General features: G+C 38.4%; 1 protein-coding gene across 2 annotated transcripts in view; it reads right to left on the bottom strand.

Moving 5' to 3' along the window:
• Positions 1 to 24,001, bottom strand: part of LOC121381406 (secretin receptor-like) — a 98,522-nt gene that overhangs the window by 52,868 nt on the left and 21,653 nt on the right. For both annotated transcript variants that reach the window (XM_041510705.1, XM_041510706.1), the window contains exons 2-3: positions 21,708 to 21,803; positions 20,803 to 21,035 (exon numbers count right to left, since the gene is read on the bottom strand). In XM_041510705.1, the coding sequence (XP_041366639.1) occupies positions 20,803 to 20,877 (75 nt within the window). In that variant the 5' untranslated portion in view covers positions 20,878 to 21,035; positions 21,708 to 21,803. The remainder of the gene's footprint in view (positions 1 to 20,802; positions 21,036 to 21,707; positions 21,804 to 24,001) is intronic.

The raw sequence follows: 24,001 nt of genomic DNA, 5'->3' as shown, positions 1-24,001 counted from the left end.
TTTTTACAATACCCCAAAATGCATTTTTGGCCTAATTCCAAAAACGCACGTTCGTCTCAGAACTGAATTTTGTATGTATATGAACTTTTAGTCGTTATATCATTGCATTAGTCAGAAACACTTTACAATGACAGCAAACGCAAGACAGTCCCTTTAAATCTCACAGATGTCTAAACCCTGTACAGATATGAGAACCCGACACGTTTCACACTTGAGGAAGATGTTTTTGGACAATGATATTTGTAAGTCCAACACTAAATCTAAAGAAGAGGTTCTTAAACAAAGGGCATAAACTATTTTGAGATAAACATTGATCAGAAGAACATGCTAGAATTAAATGGACATTTCTGAGTTTGCTGCAATTTTAAAGATGTTTTCGACTAACAGAGACTTTTTAACGATTGTAATTACATATTAAATACATTTTTCGGCATAAAATATTAGCGGCTGTATATTAAACGTGTTTCTGATCGTTTTAATATTTGTACTAGGTTAAATTTCATTTTATTTCCTAAAATATATTTTTTTCGTTCGTACAAAATTATTGAAGACAAAATCCAGTTTGGGCTTCTTACAAATATTAAAGATGACCAAAAACACATTGAATATACAGACACTGATATTCTAAACAAGAATATATATTTAATATGTAAGTTTAATAATAGGAATATTTTATTAGTCGAAAACATCTTACAATGCAGCAAACTCAGGAATGTCCCTTTAAGAGCTTCCTATATGAAAAAGGACAGACTTTGTTTCAACCCTTCAGTACACCAATTTCAGAAATACTTGCCAAAAGAATGTCCTTGTTAAGCGCTAGTTTAACTGACACGCATATGCATTGTATGCACGCGACCAAATAGGTTAACATGGAATGTGGAACCATCTTAGGAAGGGCAGAATCGTTGAAAGAGTAAACACAATTGAAAAAATATATATGTATTCAAGAAACAAAATTAATGAGCATGAAATATCAGCATCATAAAAAACCAGATAACAATATTAAAATAACAACAAAAACCCCAAAAACCTCCACACGATGACAAATAAACAACAAAGAAAGGATATTTTATATTATTTCGTCAAAGACTTTTTATATGTCATCACGTGAAATTCACTATTTCTTTTACATAAAAACCAAAAACTTAAAACAAAATTCGTTCCATTGAACTGATGGCAAAATGACGACTATAGCACGCAAACCGAACTGATCGGTGCCTCATTAGCGGATTTTACCGAGGATACTCGCTGCGCTACGGCGTCAGTTGTGTTTGTATGTACATCCCACCAGCAGCCGACAGCATGTCTAGAACGGTTTAAAATTCCATTACGTTTATTGTCGTCATGAAGACTTGACAGTCTGCGACGTGGCGAAATGTCTAAAAGCATCAATAAAGTAGAACTGGTGGAGAAATACACACATTTATATGTTCAAATTTGCAAGCGGACATTAATGCCTTTAAATTAGTGGTGTCTATTAGTTATTGAAAAGTAATTTTAAGTAATTTCTGGAAGTGCCCTTTTAGGATTAGATATAAAAAATGTAAGGTCGATAAATTTCTCATGAGATACCCCCCCCTCTCTCTCTCTCTCTCTCTCTCTCTCTCTCTCTCTCTCTCTCTCTCTCTCTCTGTCTGTCTGTCTGTCTGTCTCTCTCTCTCTCTCTCTCTCTCTCTCTCTCTCTCTCTCTGTCTGTCTGTCTGTCTGTCTGTCTCTCTCTCTCTCTCTCTCTCTCTCTCTCTCTCTCTCTCTCTCTCTCTCTCTCTCTCTCTCTCTCTCTCTCTCTCTCTCTCACACACACACACACACACACTGTCTGCACCCCCCTCTCTCTGTCTCTCTCTTTCTCTCTCTCTCCTTTAATTCTTATGGCTCATATACAATCCTTATCAACATTTCAATGACGGGTGATGTACACAGACGGTAATGACGTGTTAGTGTTTGCCGTTTCAATTCTTGCCATTGTGTGTGTAATGTAATGGAATGAGCGCGTCTCAGTGTTATTCATTGCTTATCGACAAACCGTCTCGAGATGGAGGATAAATGAATATGTTTACACACAATTACAGATCGGGTTCACGAGAGTATTACGCAATATTTACACCGTCTGCCCCAAAAACAAAGGGAAAGAAAGGAATACTTTGTTAACAGTACCTCTGCACTTTCATTTCAGTTTATTTCAACTTATTTTTGTGCTTATATCCAATTAAGGTTCAAGCACGCTGTCCTGTGCACATACCTTCGCTATCTGGGCTGTGTATCCAGGACAGAGGGTTGGTTAGTTGTTTGTTGTTAGTGGTTAGTTAGAGAGAAGTCGGTGTAGTGGCCTTACACCTACCAACTGAGTCGTTAAACTCACTCTGGGCAGGGGCCGGTACCGAGATACGAACCCAGTACTTACCAGCCTTAAGTCCAATAGCTTAACCACTATACCATCGATGCCGGTGAAGCACATTTAAACTACGGCTATTTTCATTGCGTGACACTGTGCGTGACAGGAATCCCGTATCCGCCATACAAGCTATTCTTTTCTGAAAGCATCAAGGGATCTTTTATATGTACTTTCTCATAGGAATTTCAAGTTCCAGGCGTGGAGCCCTGGTTGGCGTGGAACATACTTCAAATTGACCGAGGGCGATCGATCCCACGGAAGTGATTGTTGGGGTCATCGTGGCACACATATAGCCCCCGTAGTAAGCGAAAACGAGTATTCAAGGAATTCACTCTTATTTGCACCGGTGTAAAATGATCAACTGTAAATATACGTCCACGTGGTGTACAAAACATTCTGTAAAGAATATTAACAGTCAATCCTAGGATATATTGATTGGTGAATTAAAATTCAAAACTAGTATCTATTAACTAATGAATTAAAAGTCAAAACTAGGATGCATTAACTAATTAATTAAAAATCCAAATTGGAATATATTAAATAATAAAACTAACCAACACAATGTGTTCTGGGAGGCTTTTCAAAGGTTTAAAAATACCAAAATATATATATAAGGCATAGTGTAGTGTAGTAAGTGTAAGCAAAAAGATCACATGGGCATCGAAATATGCCAACAATTGGAGTGGCCAATTATTAATGTTTATTAATTGCCCTTTCAACTGGGGATGGGGGTATGGGGAAGTCAATGCTTAATGTTCAGAGTTGGTGACCAGTGTTCCCTGCAACCTTGGCCCACAGCCGCTTCGAACATATATAAAGAATTTTGTTCACCCCTCTATAAACCGCGATGGCCACCCGTCTCTACTACAATTCCTGCACACGCACCTGCCCTCACACCAGAAACTGCCCCGCCACATGCTTCCTATGGACCTATTAAACGCTTCTGTACAATGTGTTTCGCACATGAATTCACCCCATACTGTACGATGTTGTTCCATTGCATAACATTTAATCAAAATGTCGCCGCCTTTAGGTTGTTATTTCACTGTTATGTGACGTCATAGTCGACAGATACTATTCGTCTTTATTACCGGGATGTCGCGTTCACAATACACCACAGTCAACATATGTGTTTTAAAACTATAAGCAATCAATCAGGCGGGATTGTGTGAAACTGTGCCAGACAAAGAGATAGTTTTTGGCGCCATCCATAGAACATGCTTTGGATTTTAATTCATTGAACACTGCTTGATGCTAGTAAATAATTTTGCTTAATGGTTGGCAGTGTGATTTGTTATATGGGCAACGACCACCATCGTATGGCGATGTTACGATGTAAGCAACGAACAAAGAAAAGGAAACAAGTATTTTGCATTGTTTAAGGACACTGTGACAGTTGTATGGAGAATGAATGTGCTTTTCCATATATGTGATTTTCTCGTCCGAGGTCCGCCATCCGTCACACACAATAAACGGTCGCCTGCTAAACTTACTGAACCGTTTCCATATATATCCGTGATACTGTACGGATAAGTAAGTGTAAGAATGAAAGATCACAACGGCATAGGAATATGCCAACAATTGCAGGGGCCAAATATTATAATTTATTAATTCGCATTTCAACTGGGATGGGGTGGGTGGGGTGGGTGGGGTGGGTGAGGGCAATGCTTAATGTTCAGTGTTCGGACATCTATGAAGGATTTTTGTTACCCATGCCTTAGCACATTTTACTCGCAACCCGAGTGTCGTGATGGACCTGGAATTCCCAGCAATCACGTCATAGTCCTCAGGTGCCTGTAGCTAAATGCATGCATTAAACTAAACTGTGAGTCTGAGAAATCGAATATTCGGAAAGTGTTTTCACGTACAACAAATGTCGCATGTCAGACGTACATATTGTGGATGACATATGACGGATGACGTACAAATGGATAGCAAGCCTAAGACGAAAAACCCGTCTTCTCTAAATTAGTCTATTTTCTTTGATCCGTGTCACTGGATTCACTGGGATATGTTCATAGCTGTTCAAACCACTGGTGTATCAAAAGTCGTGGTACAGAATATGGTGGGGAAGAACACATACAAGTATTCATCGCACCTCAGGCAGAAACTCCACCAAATAACATTCCAGTACTGATACAATATAATTTATAATTATGAGATATGTTTGTCTTGCATCTGGTAAACACTTCACTAGCATGCATTGAATTTCATTGCAAAAATGTTTAGCAATTTGGTAAACGTGTTTAAATAAAAGAAAACTCGTGACTTTAAAAGTAAAATCAGACAGTGGATTCAATTGATGCATCGTTTGTCAGTATACAAGTAACAGACGATGTTCAGTACACAGTGAAATGAGCAACTGTCACAGAATGTAGCTTGTAATTTAAATTACAATGCAGTAGAGCCAAATTACTAAACAGTTTAATCTTAGTATATTACTAGTTCCGGTTCCTTGTCAGGATTCTTGATACGGAATTACGGGTGTCGCTTTGCACGAAAACGAAACTTTGCTTCTGTGCATTGAAACCGTTGGATCATTTACGATACCCATAAAAACCCCATCGCTCTGACATTGTCATAATTTGGTGACATTCAGAGGTTTGCATAGAGGAAACTTTTCTAAAATTGGACACAGCAGGCTCGTATACTATACCTGTTGTATACCACCTCTCCACCAAACAGTGTCATCACCCATGCGAGTAGGAAGACTGCTAGTATATAATAGCGAGAGCGAGCTATTTTTGGAGTGTGTGGATACAGTTCTTCGCAAAATATTTATCGTTGGATAGATTCAAACGACATTTCTTACCCCCCCCCCCCCCCCCCTCCCGCACGACCGATTCCTACTGGTCTACCACTACTTGCTTCGTTCTTTGATGTGGAGGTAATTACCTAGTCGTCAATTCAAGACAGTGTGTAATTATTCTTTCAGTGTTGGGTTTCGTGTGTGTAATTAAAAATAAATGTGTTCAAACAACATAGAACTAGGTTCACGGTAATATTAACGTGAGTGTAATAAACAAACAACAAACAACGCGATAACTGTTCATACTAGCCTCTTTATATTAGCATAACTTGTCTCTTGATGTTTGTTAGACCCGTGCAAATTTGGAATGATTTGTTTGTGGATATTCCATACATGTGCGCGTATGCGTATACGCGGATGGGAGCGTACGTGTATCTGTATGAGTGCCGTTTAAAGGTACACAGATCTCTAAAACCTTTGTAATGTACTTCTAGCTGAATCCTTAAAATCCCCGCTTAAAATAACGCACACCTGATATCACCGCTGATTTTACAGTGATTCATGAGTGCATGCCATCACAGCTGCATGAATTCCACTGAGATCTATCCTGTGCAAGTTTGGGTTTTCTAACCTAGTTTTGAAAGTAGCAGTCCTCTTATGGGCGATACAAGAGTGATGTAACATCATGTTACGTATCTGTTAGGGGACTGGCCTGTCCTTCTAAGGACGGGCACCTGATGGTGGATTATGGAAGCAATCACGACTTTGCCTAACATTCTTTCGACTCTGCCTTGTGCAGACATGCCATTTTGATATCGGAATACAGTTTTGTCGTTCGGAGAAATTAGAATAATGTACACCACCGGCGTGTTGACCTGATGTCTTAAGTTCAATACTGTGACTTGATGTGAGATTTTGGTGAGCGCCACAAGCTCAATTATGTTAAAGTTTGTTTTGTTTAACGACACCACTAGATTTTATTGGATGTCAACCATTTGGTAATTTTGACGTATAGTCTTAGAGATGAAACCCGATACACTTTTCCATCCCACAGACATGATAGCACATACGACGGCCTTTACTGTACCAATCGTGGTGTACTGAAATAACCTAATGGGTGTACCGACGAGGATCGATCCTAGACCGATCAAGCGTGAGGCGAGCGCTTTACGAATGGGCTATGTCTCTCCTGTTGTGCTGCTGCTGATTGTTTATAAATGTCTATGACACTTCACAAGACTTTATCTGATCACAAACACAATATATGCTTGTTTCCAGATAACTCTTGAACATTTCAACCGGTCTCGGTGGCGTAGTGGTAGGCCATCGGTCTACAGGCTGGTAGGTACTGGGTTCGGATCCCAGTCGAGGCATGGGATTTTTAATCCAGATACCGACTCCAAACCCTGAGTGAGTGCTCCGCAAGGCTCAATGGGTAGGTGTAAACCACTTGCACCGACCAGTGATCCATAACTGGTTCAACAAAGGCCATGGTTTGTGCTATCCTGCCTGTGGGAAGTGCAAATAAAAGATCCCTTGTTGTTAATCGGAAAGAGTAGCCCATGTAGAGGCGACAGCGGGTTTCCTCTACAAAATCTGTGTGGTCCTTAACCATATGTCTGACGCCATATAAACGTAAATAAAATGTGTTGAGTGCGTCGTTAAATAAAACATTTCGTTCTTTCTTTCTTGAACATTTCTGACGGAGAAAGGATGAATGAATATGTAGGTAAAAAACAAATATGAGCAAAAATGTTTTATTTCATTAATTTTAATTTAATGAATTGTATATTCACTTTTAACATTACTGTTAATTAATTACGTGTGTGTATATATGTATGTATGTATGTATGTATGTATCTATCTATCTATCTATCTATCTATCTATCTATCAATCTATCAATCTATCTATCTCTATCTCTATATCTATAATGTAGTTGTATGTGGAACACGCTATGAAATCGTATTCGTATTTCAAGCAAGTAACTGACCACAATTTTAGACATAAACTTCTAAACAAATTTTTTAGGACCAGGTCTTGCTATCTATCTATCTATCTATCTATCTATCTATCTCTATATCTATAATGTAGTTGTATGTGGAACACGCTATGAAATCGTATTCGTATTTCAAGCAAGTAACTGACCACAATTTTAGACATAAACTTCTAAACAAATTTTTTAGGACCAGGTCTGGTTAATGTGCTGGGTAACTTTCAATAACAGGCTGTCTAAAGTGAACTGTCTGAAACACGGTTTCAATAACAGACTGTCTAAAGTGAACTATCTGAACCCCGATTTCAATAACCGACTAACAAAACTGAACTATCTGAACCCCGGTCAGTAATACTTTAAAAAAAAAAAAAACGCTTTTAGAAACATGCAGTATGATATATTGCAGCTGGAAATCTGTTCATGCCACATGGAAAATCTCACTGCAAAGACGTTTTCTAACACCTCATCAAAATATCCATTCATAATGATACTAATGGAAACCAAATATCTAACTTCCCGTATTTGTTTATTAGTAAATACACTGAAATACCCATGCTTTGACTTTAATATAACAAGCAAACGACGTTAATTTAACAAATCAACACAGGCCAGTCCAAACTGTACAATAATGAAACTTAATCTGGTAAGTTCCTTAACCAAGATTTACAATTTCCTTAATTCTTTCCTGAAGCTATGTTATTTTTCTTTTCTTTTCCTTGTTCCATTTCTTTTTCCAACACAAAAGGAACCATTTTCTTTTGGCAATCAAATGACATGGTGAAAAAGCATAAATGCAGTTGATTATCTAATTGCATTATGGATCGATGACAAACCACGACAGGTTTTTCACCTAAGCAGCCAACTGCAGTGCCCTGATGGGAAGTTAATAAGTTGTAATACTCATGTCATTTGTCGTGTAGCCGTTTCCACGTCGTTACCCGCATACGATTTGCCAAACGACTTTAATAATTTAGTGGCGACGATAAGAAAGCCGTCATCAGTTGTGTGATAGGTGGCTTTAGGTGAATTATTTGCTTATACAATTTTATATAACTGTTCTGTCCAGACAGTGCACCACGACTGGTATATCAAAGACCGTGATATGTGCTGTTATGTTTGTGGGATGGTGCATATAACAGATCTCTTGATATTAATGGGGAAAATGTGGCGGGTTTCCTCTCTAAGACTATATTTCAAAGTTACTCAATGTTTGATATCCAATAACAGATGATTAATATATCAATGTGCTCTAGTGGTGTCGTGACACAAATCAAACTTTTAATAATTGTTCTGTGAAAGGTGACTACAGATGAATGATTTGTTTATAAATTTTTATAAAATTGTGTGAAAGGTGACTATGGATGAATTATTTGCATATACAATTATATTCAATCTTTCTGTTACAGGTAACTATAGATGAATGATTTGTTTAGATAACTGTATACAATTGTTCATTGATAGGCAGCTATATACGAATGATTTGTTTAAACAATGGTTCTGTGACAGCTGGCTATAGATGAATGTTTTTTAAAACTATTTTATACAATTGTGTTGTAGATGAAACATTTATTTATACAGTTTATATAATTGTCCTGTGATAAGTGGCTATAAATAATTTATTTGTTTATACATTTTGTTCTGTGACCACAAGATAGATGAATCATTTGTTTATACAATGTTACTATTGCTCAGTGGTAAGTGGCTATAGATGCAATTGTTCTGTGACAGGTAACTATAGATGATTGATCTTTTATACAATTGTTTTTGGACAGGTGACTATAGATGAATGGTCTTTTATACAATTGTTCTGTGACAGGTGACTATAGATGATTGATCTTTTATACAATTGTTCTGTGACAGGTGACTATAGATGAATGATCTTTTATACAAATGATCTGTGACAGGTGATTATAGATGAATAATCTTTTATACAATTTTTCTGTCACAGGTGACTACAGATGATTTATCTTTTTTACAATTGTTTTTTGACAGGTGACTATAGATGAATAATCTTTTATACAATTGTTCTGTAACAGGTGACTATAGATGATTAATCTTTTATACAATTGTTTTTTGACAGGCGACTATAGATAAATGATATTTTATACAATTGTTCACGAAGTACATATTAAAGCTGTAATCTCCAGTAAAATTGTGTTTGTTTTCCTTAATGCTCCATTCTTCGATTTCCTTTAAACGTATTAATCCAGGTCACGTTCATTCGCAGTGTTAGTGAAAGAGACACTGTTTGGCGGGCCGTTGTAACGGAAAGCGGCTTACAAATTCACATATCATGAGATTGTAACATGCAACGAGAAGAAAAGCCGAATGACATACTTCTAAAGCTACCTTCTGCATCATGTAGTTAGAGTGTCTAAGAAAATACCTACAGATAACCCGAAGACGCCATCCTTTGTTAGAGAGACATAACGACAGAGGGACGCCATCCTTTGTTAGAGAGACATAACGACAGAGCGACGCCATCCTTTGTTAGAGAGACATAACGACAGAGCGACGCCATCCTTTGTCAGAGACATAACGACAGAGCGACGCCATCCTTTGTTAGAGAGACATAACGACAGAGCGACGCCATCCTTTGTTAGAGAGACATAACGACAGAGCGACGCCATCCTTTGTTAGAGACATAACGACAGAGCGACGCCATCCTTTGTTAGAGAGACATAACGACAGAGCGACGCCATCCTTTGTTAGAGAGACATAACGACAGAGGGACGCCATCCTTTGTTAGAGACATAACGACAGAGCGACGCCATCCTTTGTTAGAGAGACATAACGACAGAGCGACGCCATCCTTTGTTAGAGACATAACGACAGAGCGACGCCATCCTTTGTTAGAGAGACATAACGACAGAGCGACGCCATCCTTTGTTAGAGAGACTTAACGACAGAGCGACGCCATCCTTTGTTAGAGAGACATAACGACAGAGGGACGCCATCCTTTGTTAGAGAGACATAACGACAGAGCGACGCCATCCTTTGTTAGAGAGACATAACGACAGAGGGACGCCATCCTTTGTTAGAGAGACATAACGACAGAGCGACGCCATCCTTTGTTAGAGACATAACGACAGAGCGACGCCATCCTTTGTTAGAGAGACATAACGACAGAGGGACGCCATCCTTTGTTAGAGAGACATAACGACAGAGCGACGCCATCCTTTGTTAGAGACATAACGACAGAGCGACGCCATCCTTTGTTAGAGACATAACGACAGAGCGACGCCATCCTTTGTTAGAGACATAACGACAGAGCGACGCCATCCTTTGTTAGAGAGACATAACGACAGAGCGACGCCATCCTTTGTTAGAGAGACATAACGACAGAGCGACGCCATCCTTTGTTAGAGACATAACGACAGAGCGACGCCATCCTTTGTTAGAGAGACATAACGACAGAGCGACGCCATCCTTTGTTAGAGAGACATAACGACAGAGCGACGCCATCCTTTGTTAGAGAGACATAACGACAGAGCGACGCCATCCTTTGTTAGAGACATAACGACAGAGCGACGCCATCCTTTGTTAGAGAGACATAACGACAGAGCGACGCCATCCTTTGTTAGAGACATAACGACAGAGCGACGCCATCCTTTGTTAGAGACATAACGACAGAGCGACGCCATCCTTTGTTAGAGAGACATAACGACAGAGCGACGCCATCCTTTGTTAGAGAGACATAACGACAGAGCGACGCCATCCTTTGTTAGAGAGACATAACGACAGAGCGACGCCATCCTTTGTTAGAGAGACATAACGACAGAGCGACGCCATCCTTTGTTAGAGAGACATAACGACAGAGCGACGCCACCCTTTGTTAGAGACATAACGACATAAAGACAGAGCGACGCCATCCTTTGTTAGAGAGACATAACGACAGAGGGACGCCATCCTTTGTTAGAGAGACATAACGACAGAGCGACGCCATCCTTTGTTAGAGACATAACGACATAACGACAGAGCGACGCCATCCTTTGTTAGAGAGACATAACGACAGAGCGATGCCATCCTTTGTTAGAGAGACATAACGACAGAGCGACGCCATCCTTTGTTAGAGACATAACGACAGAGCGACGCCATACTTTGTTAGAGAGACATAACGACAGAGCGACGCCATCCTTTGTTAGAGACATAACGACAGAGCGACGCCATCCTTTGTTAGAGAGACATAACGACAGAGCGACGCCATCCTTTGTTAGAGACATAACGACAGAGCGACGCCATCCTTTGTTAGAGAGACATAACGACAGAGGGACGCCATCCTTTGTTAGAGAGACATAACGACAGAGGGACGCCATCCGTTGTTAGAGAGACATAACGACAGAGCGACGCCATTCTTTGTTAGAGAGACATAACGACAGAGCGACGCCATCCTTTGTTAGAGACATAACGACAGAGCGACGCCATCCTTTGTTAGAGACATAACGACAGAGCGACGCCATCCTTTGTTAGAGAGACATAACGACAGAGCGACGCCATCCTTTGTTAGAGAGACATAACGACAGAGCGACGCCATCCTTTGTTAGAGACATAACGACAGAGGGACGCCATCCTTTGTTAGAGAGACATAACGACAGAGCGACGCCATCCTTTGTTAGAGAGACATAACGACAGAGCGACGCCATCCTTTGTTAGAGAGATAACGACAGAGCGACGCCATCCTTTGTTAGAGAGACATAACGAAAGAGCGACGCCATCCTTTGTTAGAGACATAACGACAGAGCGACGCCATCCTTTGTTAGAGAGACATAACGACAGAGGGACGCCATCCGTTGTTAGAGAGACATAACGACAGAGCGACGCCATCCTTTGTTAGAGAGACATAACGACAGAGCGACGCCATCCTTTGTTAGAGACATAACGACAGAGCGACGCCATCCTTTGTTAGAGAGACATAACGACAGAGCGACGCCATCCTTTGTTAGAGACATAACGACAGAGCGACGCCATCCTTTGTTAGAGAGACATAACGACAGAGCGACGCCATCCTTTGTTAGAGACATAACGACAGAGCGACGCCATCCTTTGTTAGAGAGACATAACGACAGAGCGACGCCATCCTTTGTTAGAGAGACATAACGACAGAGCGACGCCATCCTTTGTTAGAGAGACATAACGACAGAGCGACGCCATCCTTTGTTAGAGAGACATAACGACAGAGCGACGCCATCCTTTGTTAGAGACATAACGACAGAGCGACGCCATCCTTTGTTAGAGACATAACGACAGAGCGACGCCATCCTTTGTTAGAGAGACATAACGACAGAGCGACGCCATCCTTTGTTAGATAGACATAACGACAGAGCGACGCCATCCTTTGTTAGAGAGACATAACGACAGAGCGACGCCATCCTTTGTTAGAGAGACATAACGACAGAGCGACGCCATCCTTTGTTAGAGACATAACGACAGAGCGACGCCATCCTTTGTTAGAGAGACATAACGACAGAGCGACGCCATCCTTTGTTAGAGAGACATAACGACAGAGCGACGCCATCCTTTGTTAGAGAGACATAACGACAGAGCGACGCCATCCTTTGTTAGAGAGACATAACGACAGAGCGACGCCATCCTTTGTTAGAGACATAACGACAGAGGGACGCCATCCTTTGTTAGAGACATAACGACAGAGCGACGCCATCCTTTGTTAGAGAGACATAACGACAGAGCGACGCCATCCTTTGTTAGAGAGATAACGACAGAGCGACGCCATCCTTTGTTAGAGAGACATAACGACAGAGCGACGCCATCCTTTGTTAGAGACATAACGACAGAGCGACGCCATCCTTTGTTAGAGAGACATAACGACAGAGGGACGCCATCCGTTGTTAGAGAGACATAACGACAGAGCGACGCCATTCTTTGTTAGAGAGACATAACGACAGAGCGACGCCATCCTTTGTTAGAGACATAACGACAGAGCGACGCCATCCTTTGTTAGAGAGACATAACGACAGAGCGAAGCCAACCTTTGTTAGATAGACATAACGACAGAGCGACGCCATCCTTTGTTAGAGAGACATAACGACAGAGCGACGCCACCCTTTGTTAGAGACATAACGACATGACGACAGAGGGACATTGTCACATACTACGATCGCACTGACGATTTGTGCATCAACGAAAAATCTAAACTACTTTTGCACCTAAAGTTAAGTGTAAAAGGAGATATTTTAATCTGTGTCATTACGTCGAGCTGCTGAATCCGCTACATAATCGATTTCGAAAAACATGCCGCATGAAAAAAAGAAAAGAAACGAGCAGCATGATTCAAACCGGGTGCAGGTGAACAACTGTCATGAACGTCATTCAGCAGATTGTTAATAAAAAAAACCTCAAATCGCAAACCGCATGCCGTGTGCATATGAAATCAGCTTTAGGCCCATAACTCGACCGATGGTCCACCACTTGTGCGTACACATGGAAAGGCGTGGTATTTGCTGTCATGTAATTGGGAATGTGCATATGAAGATCCGATGCCGATAGTGTGTAGAAATAGTTTCTGAGGCATCTGACAGAAAACCAAACAGGTTTGGAGAAAGGTACTCTTAAGTTCATCAATATGATTTTAGAGCTGCAAATTCTTTCAAAAGTTAAGTAGTATTGCTCCAAGACAATCCATTAATTGTCGAAGTCTGAGAAGACTGCTTCAGCTATTAATCAGTTTATAGTGAGATGGTCTGCGAATAACATTACAAACCTAAATCAAATCAATCAACACCTTTAAAAGCTTTCAACTTGTAGCTACTGTGAAAAATGCGTACTGGGTTGAACATGGTTTCAGTTTTTTAAGCGATACGCAGCAATAATGCTTCTTAACCGTCAACTGATGAAACATCCTTAAATATAAAACTGATAATGCGTTTTTAATTGCTTCTTTATACGTATAGAAAGAAAGAAAGAAGTGTTTTATTTAACGACGCACTCAACACATTTTATTTACGGTTATATGGCGTCAGACATATGGTTAAGGACCACACAGATTTTTTTAGAGGAAACCCGCTGTCGCCACATAGGCTACTCTTTTACGACAGGCAGCAAGGGATCTTTTATTTGCGCTTCCCACAGACAGGATAGCACAAACCATGGCCTTTGTTGAACCAGTTATGGATCACTGGTCGGTGCAAGTGGTTTACACCCACCCATTAAGCCTTGCGAAGCACTCACTCAGGGTTTGGAGTCGGTATCTGGATTAAAAATCCCATGCCTCGACTGGGATCCGAACCCAGTACCTACCAGCCTGTAGACCGATGGCCTGCCACGACGCCACCGAGGCCGGTTTATACGTATAGAGGCAGTCTTAACGTTGCATAATGACAAGAAGTTATTTTACATCCAAATAATATCATTTACCACTATTTCTTACACACCCGTTGGTGAGAACACTATTCGTTATCTTTGGTAACACACAGTGTTAACATATATACGTGCGATAACATTTTAAAAACATACGACTGGCTGCTCCTAGGTGATGACCGGGTCACCAATGCCGGTATTAAAAATACAAAAACACGGTCGAATCGATCATTCTGTGACGTTCAAGCTATTATTACCCATATGGTTAAAGGGACATACCCTAGTTTTTAAACACCAAGACATATTTTTTTACTATTATAGCAGTTTTTGATAACTGAAATCATACTCTATATTAACTTAGATTTTATGGTTTAGATTATCAATTTCCATACATTCGAAGTGTTTTTGGTCATCCTGGTGTTTTTAATGTCAGAAAATGCATTTCTCATATTTTTAAAAACGCACGTGCGTCTGAGAAGTAACAGTTATGGAGTCGAGTTGTAGTCTATTTTTAGAGGGTATTTAATTAAATCACCATTTCACAGACTCATGTTTCACTCAGTTGTAACTTTATCCAAATGTGTTACAGGTTTGTAGATTAACTAAAATTAGTGTTAATTTTCACGTGTTGAAACTAGGGTCTGTCCCTTTAAAATATCTTGGTACATATCAAAGTGATCTGTCCCACCCGAATGCCAAGTGGGACGTAACACTTTTGACGTCACACGATGACGTCATCAATTGGCGCACGGCAACCTTACAGGAACGTCATCCAAACAGATGAGTGATATAAATTAAGATAGATTATGGGTAATAAATACGATATTAAACTCGCTAACATTACGTATCATGTTTATGTCCCTCGATAAATACGCTCGTGGCAACTGTTAATTATTTCACTTGGGACATAAACATGATACGAAATGGAAGCTCGTTTAATATCCTATAAACCTGAAATTTACTTATCTGTGACGCACAAGATAACTATAAACGCTAGGGCCGTACATAGGTTTTAGATGGAAAAGGCGTCTAAATTTATTTTAAAATTGTTTTCTGGAGATATGTAAGACATAGGACATTACATTCGTGTTCGTTAGATAGTCGTTATTTAAAAATGTATCCAACGAGCCAAAGCAAGTTGGATACGTCTTTAAACAACTCGCTGTAAGATAAACGGTATCTAACGGGCACTCATGTAGTATTCTATATTATGAAAAATCAAATAAGTGTGACCAACATGTTAACGCATGACGTCACAGTTTGATGTTTAATTGCATGGATATATTTACAACAACAAAAAAAAAAACCTAACCGCTAGTATTTTACTGGAATTGTAAGATGTTCTCTGTAATTCTGTCATTGGCGTAGCCAGGATTTTATATTGGAGAGAGAAGGGGGGGGGGGGGGGGGCACCCACTGTTTTGTACACGTGCTATACAATAAGGGCCTGACCAAAATGTGTTTTTAATACATGTTAAAATAGCGAAATTTGACATTCAAAACTGAGAATGCAGCTTTAATTGCTGTTTATCTATCTAAAGGCGATGTCACATGATACGAGTGCTTCGTACAAGAATAGCCGATTGTGACAAGACAACATTTCATTGGTTGCTATGCAATCAACAATTCTCATATCGTGTGGCGCCGTCTTTAGCTTACATGGACACGTTCTGTTTGTATGAAATAACCAAGTAAGACACGGCGTTATATCAGTTATCTATTTACTGCGGTTGAAACGGAAAGTGTGTCGATTAAACATTGCAAATTGCTGGTGTCTTATCTAAACTAGCTCAGAAGAGTGAAAACGTCTACTGATACTCGCAGTTATCTAATAAATGGCGTAATAACCGCATGGTACTTTCTTACTTTGATAGCACGGAGATGAACGGAAATACGTAACGGTATCTGAGCCAGATACCAAGTTATGGCCGTCAATACGTATTTAGATTTAATTGATAAGACTGGAAACTAGCGTCCCCAAGAGTGTAATCCACGCTGCACATCATTAATCAGTACTCTGGTCGCCTGTACATAATGTGATATTCCATTAGGGTGTCACACACCATAGACAGTTAATTTAGTGAATATACCGGGGAACGAAAAAAATGTTTTAAAACAACAACAGACAAATTTTAAAATAACAAAATAAATTAATAACATTGCATTATGTTACGTTGCGTTGCGTTGCGTTGCGTTGCGTTACGTTGCGTTGCGTTGCGTTACATCACATACAATAAAACAAAACTAAAAATAAACCTAAAATCAAACAAAAGTAAATAAAATAATACATTTAATAGGAAACATGAATAATTAAGCAACAGTCCAACCAACCAAATCACAACAGCAAAAACCGTTCTGTCAGCATTAAAATATTTATAAAGGATTAAATGTTACTGGAATACACGTTTAATGTTTCTTCAACCAAAATGTATTGCAATCATAGATATATTTATTTATTGTCTTTGGGTTTTTTAAAGCTACATGCTTCATCTCTACAAAGTTTAAGGAGCATTTTGAAAGGATACATTCACTATTAATTAATTCTTTGAAAGACAGTAAACAGATATGATTGTGTCGAATGGACTTAAAACCAGTTCGTGCATGTGTTCATTTAATTAGAAACGTTGAGCTGTTCTCATTTGTCACTGTCTAATTTCCAAGACACAAAGGAATATCTGCTTGTCTAGATTGCAATAAATCACTTTTCATAATTCTATCATCTGGCGATTCAGGCTAAGTCATCGGTGAATATTCAAATCATTTCATTGATTAGTTGTTTGGAAAACATTTACTGCTACTTACCCAACTTCTGTTATCCCCCTTAGAATCCCTATTATCTTATAGGTTCACTGTCCTCTTTCAATAGGCTCAAGTACTTTTAGTTCAAACATACACTTTCTTGCTTAAAATATTCGATTATGTGCATGTGGTGTGTTCTTGTGTGTTCAAACGTTTTAAAAAATCTTTCGTGTCGCAGTGTTTGTACGCGTAAAATGTTTAAAAAAAAAGAAAAAAAGTTTGTTTTATTTAACGACGCCGCTAGAGCACATTGATTTTTTTATGTTATCATCGGCTATTGGACGTCAAACATATGGTCATTCTGACACTGTTTTTCAGAGGAAACCCGCATAGGCTACTCTTTTACGACAGGCATCAAGGGATCTTTTATTTGCGTTTCCCACAGGCAGGATAGCACAAACCATGGCCTTTGTTGAACCAGTTATGGATCACTGGTCGGTGCAAGTGGTTTACACCTACCCATTAAGCCTTGCGAAGCACTCACTCAGGGTTTGGAGTCGGTATCTGGATTAAAAATCCCATGCCTCGACTGGGATCCGAACCCAGTACCTACCAGCCTGTAGACCGATGGCCTGCCACGACGCCACCGAGGCCGATAAAAAAATGTTTAATGACACGGGGTGTTTTGTAAGAACCATTTAGAACTACTTTCTGTTGAATCATTAGGCTCTTTAACAATAATTCAATACACTTCACTTGATCATTCGCATTTCCCCGTCTTCAAATTAGGTTAGTGGGCGAGACGTAGCCCAGTGTTAAAGCGCTTGCTTGATGCGCGGTCGTTTTGGGATCGATCCCCGTCAGTGGGCCCATTGGGCTATTTCTCGCTCCAGCCAGTGCACCACGACTGGTACATCAAAGGCCGTGGTATGTGCTATCCTGTCTATGGAATGGTGCATATAAAAGATCCCTTGCTGCCAATCGAAAAGAGTAGCCCATGAAGTGGCGACAGCGGGTTTCCTCCTTCAATATCTGCGTGGTCCTTAACCATATGTCTGACGCTATATAATCGTAAATAAAATGTGTTGAGTGCGTCGTTAAATAAAACATTCCTTCCAGATTAGATTAGAAACTTTTGGGTTGGAGATTGCCGGCGAATTTGCTGATAGATATCTTTCGCACGATTAGATGTAAAGAAGGTACTATTTTAAACAAGAAACCAAGTCTTAGCCAGAAATACCAGACGATGTTGTCAGACCGCCAAGCACCTTTAACTAGCTTTGTGTGTGTTTATTATGTTATACTCTCTGTTCAGTAAAACGTCCAAAGTGTTAAATCAAACATCTGAATTTCAATAATTGTGCATCGAACACTTCTCTCACTTTAGAACACTGGGATTGTTTAACACTGGTTGTTTGTGGTTTGCATTTGGTGAGTTTATAATGGAAGAAAGTAATGTTTATTTAATGACGCACTCAACACCTTTTAATTAAGGCTATATGGCGTCGGATATTATTATGGTTAAGGACCACACAGAAAACGAGAGAGGAAACCTGCTGCCGCCATGTAATGGGGTACTCTATCCGATTAGCAGCAGAGAATCTTTTATATACAGCATCCCAGCTGTGGAACACTGGCTGAAAAGACAAATAGCCCACTGGGGCCCCAGATGAGGATCTATCTTAGACCGACCATGCAATAGGAGAGCTCTTTACCACTGGGCTACGTCACGCCCTGAGTTTAAAATGGAAAGTTAAAGTTTGTTTTATTTAACGACACCACTGAAGCACATTGATTGATTAACCATCGGCTATTGGATGTCAAACATTTGGTAATTCTGACTATTAGTCATGGGAAGAAACCCGCTACATTTTCCTAATGCAGAAAGGGATACTTTATATGCACTTTCCCACAGACAAGAAAGCACATACAACGGCCTTTGACCAGTTGTGGTGCACTTACTGGAACGAGAAAAACCTCAATCAGTTGAATGAATCCACTGAGGTGATTCGATACTACGACGCAAGCACCTCAGGCGAGCGCTCATCCGACTGAGCTAAATGATAGAGGTAGTTGGGATACATATCCTATTGCTCACACTTCTAACACCATCCCTTGGGTACCCTCCATTCATCCATGTTAGTTCGCCCGATGCGCAGTCGGTCTAGGATCAATCCCCGTTGGTGGCCCACAGCGCACCACGACTGGTATGTTAACGGTCGTGGTATGTGTTATCCTGTCTGTGGGAAAGTGCATATAAAAGATCCCTTACTACTAATGGCAAAATCTAGCGGGTTTCCTCTCTTAAGACTATGTCAGAATTGCCAAATGTTTAACATCCAATAGGCGATGATAAATAATCAATGAGCTCAAGTGGTTTTCGTGTTATTTTCACGCGTATAATTATATTCACTTATGTTTCCAGCTCCGTGTCCTGGGCGCGCATCTTAGCCACAGGGATGTGTGTCCAGGGCAGTGGTTAGTTGGTGGATTGTTGGGAGCTAGGGAAAAAGAAGTGGGCGTTCTGACCTCACAGCATATCCACAGCCACCTCCAAACTGAGCTACTAAAACTCACTCTGAGTATGAGTCGATTGAGGAATGTCTTACGAAAGAAGTTGAATCACCGATTAATAATTACAATATAGTGCTGGATGTAATCCTCTGTTCTGACATCAGTTGCACGTTGTTCTTATTCTAATGAGAAAAGCATGAATACGTGAATACGACGGCTGCTTTTAGCAGTCTCACAGTCATTCAGTTTGCGTGACTGGTTTTTTCTTTCTTTCTTCTTCTGTTAGCATTTTGCCAATGGCAGGCTAAGATATATGTTTTTATTAGAAAAGATATACCAAATTTAAATAGTACACTATTTAAATAGTACAGTATAGTATTTCCAATATCCAAGAAATTGAGAGTCACAAAAATTGTATATGATCTAATACGTCTCTCTCTCTCTCTCTCTCTCTCTCTCTCTCTCTCTCTCTCTCTCTCTCTCTCTCTCTCTCTCTCTCTAACCAAGAACACACTGTAGATGTATGAATGCTTATTCAAAACAACAAATTATAACTTTCAACCTGTGACACCATACTATGTTATTTACCAAAAGCGTTAACTAAATTTGCACCTAAACAATTTCAATTGAATATTTTAATTTTATTTAACAAAAGTTGACCCTTTTCATCCAAAATATATTCATTGAATATTTTAATTTTATTAACCAAATTAATATTTAGAAAACGTTTAAAAACCTATTCTATATGCAAAACTTGACACTTTCGAACTTTTATCAAAACTATTTTCAATAAAAAGATTTTATATAATATATACATATGCAACTGCAAACTACAAACTTTGTAACATTCAAATAAACTATATTCATTTTTTTAATTAATAAAATCACTACTAAAAAGTATGAAACCTACTCTACATGCAAAACACCAATCCTTTCAACTTCTACCAAAACTATTTTCGTTGAATATTTTACATAGCGTATATATATGTGCAAAACGTGACTCTCCAACTTTAACCTAAACTATTTTCACTGAATATTTTAACTTATTAACAAAATTAATAAATCTATTGACAAAATTAACAAAATAGTACAGAACCTACCGTATGTGAGAAACCCGACACCATTGCAACAATTAGCAGTATCCAAGTCTTCAGCAAGCTGCGACAAGTCGCCATATCAGTGGTACAACACAACTCTAGCCAACCATCGGTAACAGTCAGTGTTCCCAACACCACGCCGTAAACTCCCTTAACTCAAGTCGCGATGACGTCTTCGCGCGGCGTGTTCTGTGCAGATTCCTTTTTTACTCCGTAGCTGATTCCTTTTTTTCACTCTGTACGTAACGAGAAGCGAATTGAAGTTAATGTAAGGAATTTACATGTTTTAGTCGAAACGAAATATCAAAAAGAAATAACTCCAGTAGAGAATGTCGGAGGAGGGGGGAGGGGGGGAATCATCGATTTGTTTGCTTTTAATGATAATACTACTTTGTTGCTCATATGCTGTAGTAAACTCAATGCTGTGTCTAACAATTTAATAATAATAATAACAATAACAATAACTACAACAACAACAATAATAATCATAATCATAATCATAATCATCATCGTCATCATCATTATTATTATTATTATTATTATTATTATTATTATTATTATCATCACTATCATCATCATCATTATTAAAATTATTAAATAAATAAATAAATAAATAAATAACAACAACAATTAATATGAAATTTGAAGACAGATGGGATCCGATTCTAATGCTTTACAAATCTTTAGAAATCAGTATCTGGTGGCTATTAAAATTAATGATAAATTATTAAATAAATAAATAAATAAATAAATAAATAACAACAACAACAATTAATATGAAATTTGAAGACAGATGGGATCCGATTCTAATGCTTTACAAATCTTTAGAAATCAGTATCTGGTGGCTAGTAAAATTGATGATACTAAATACAGTATTCTACTAATGTTGTCAAATTTGGAACTCTTACGTTTTTTATTTATTCTTCTTGTATTTTTGTATCCCTTATTTTTATCAGGCTCTTCAAACCGTAAGCTATCTACTTGGACATTTTGTGCTTCCTCATCTGAAAAACAAAATACTAGTAATAACAGCTCTTATTTCATTCATAATATGAAGTCAAAAACAGCTGCGACCAACTTTAAAAAATCAATAGATGAAAGGAATATTTCCTTACTACACCACGGAATATTGACACATTTGACACAGGTACGGCGGATATTATTGGTAGTAAATCTTAAGACAGAGATGAAGTTTGCAGGTAATTGCATTTCATGACATGTAGTTTTTAAAATGTTACCGGGAAGCACACCCCTCGAAACCCTAGAAACGTTGCTTTGCGCCCTCGATCTTAGTCAGCCCCTAAATGTCTACTTGCTTCCGCCGTGCATAATCCAGAGAATGAAATATAAATTCGCTGTAACGATACAAAGTACCTCTTTCCATACACAGAGCAGCACTTACCATGATATTTCGATTCAAAGAATATGTTTTAAATGTACAGGGGTTCTAGAATTTTTTAAAAATTCACTTGCCATTGGGCCAGTGGATTTGAAAATTCACTGGCCATGGTAAAAAATTCACTTGCCCAATTTTAACTGTTGATAAAAAAAAAAAACCCACAGTAAATTAAAATAATTAACTTTTTAGTGTACCGGGTACATTTTGCATACTGAGATCATATGTAATCAATTTGTCAATTTGCACAACACATAGGCTCATTAGGCACACTTTATGTTTGTTTAGAAAAACATGAAACCATTTTTATCAGTTTAGATTTTTTAAATAATTGTTTCCACTAAAACCACCTAAGTTAATATATATATATATATATATATATATATATATATATATATATATATATATATATATATATATATATATATATATATATATATATATATACATATATACATACATATATAATCCATGTTACATATTACGACAATTAACAATATTAAAAACAAATAAATATTCTATCACTTATGAATGAGTATATATTTATGTACTTAAGAATGGGAAATCCTCCCCACACCCACCCCCCAAAAAAATCCCACCCATTCCCCCCCCCCCCAAAAAAAAAAAAAAAAACATACAAAATTAGTAATTTTTCAGTATAGGTACTTTGTTATATTTATCTATTTCATGATATTGTGTAATTAGTTATTTTTATTATTTATTTATTTTTTGCAATTTATGTGATATTTTATAAATTAAATTAATAATTTACACCTGGACCGTTTTGCAACATACATGGTGACATGCAACCTTTAAAAACTAATAACATAATTCGCATTTTACGCTTGCACTGTACTACTATTAACATTAGAGTAACAAATCTTTGGGTACCAGTGCAAATAAGAACATGGCGGCAAGCAATAAAAAAAAAATTCTTCAGTGTTTACACTTTATAACTTGAATAAAGTTACATCGGTAGGTATACTGATGTCATCAATGGGTCAAAGATTACTGGTTGCCAACTATTTGTTAGTAAAATATCGCATGTGATAGCAAATCGAAAGAAATGACTTGTAGATGTTTTTTTTTTTTTCGTACGAGCCAACTCCAAGCGTTGTACCTTGTAGATTTTCTTTTTTATCACTTGCCGTATTCTAGAAGCCCTGAATGTATACAAAGAGTCAATTATTTACTAAACACATGAAGCTATTAATGGATATCCTCGATTAAGTTTTCGTTTGGAAAAATAAAAACCAAAAGAAATATACAAACATTTTAACAGCATCTTAAATTTTAAAACATTATTTCTCTAGTGAATATCACACCATAACAAACAGTATTATAAAACCACTGAACGTAAGTGTACACAGTTAAAAACATATTCTGTTATCGGTCTTCGTCTATCTGTCTTATTTTGTTTGATAGGATAAAAAAGAAAATTCGACTATTTCAATTTGTTTTAAAATTTTACTCTACTCTAAAACTCTGATGTTTAATTTGTCACATAACAAACGGAACTTTAGTTTATGCCGTATCAAACTGGCTTCACCGTCCTTTGTCGACTATATATAAAGGTAGCCTTGCCCACGGCACTAATTAATAACGGCCTGTAGCAAACACTTAGCGAGAGCCTTTTGCAATGCTAGAAGGAACCGCCTTGTAGTTTTCCACGAGTTTCACTTGAATCTACACTTCACTGCTGGGGATGTCATTGTGTTAGTGTGTATCTCCTGCTGGTTGGTTGTACCCAATCAGAAAGTGACGTCAGACAGTTCCGTGTGCAACATAAGATATAATGTATGGAAT

The sequence above is a fragment of the Gigantopelta aegis genome, chromosome 9 (genome assembly GCF_016097555.1).
Source record: "Gigantopelta aegis isolate Gae_Host chromosome 9, Gae_host_genome, whole genome shotgun sequence".
NCBI classification, from domain to species: Eukaryota; Metazoa; Mollusca; class Gastropoda; order Neomphalida; family Peltospiridae; genus Gigantopelta; species Gigantopelta aegis.
Note: the sequence above shows the minus strand (reverse complement) of the source record. Positions and strands in the feature narration are given on the sequence as shown.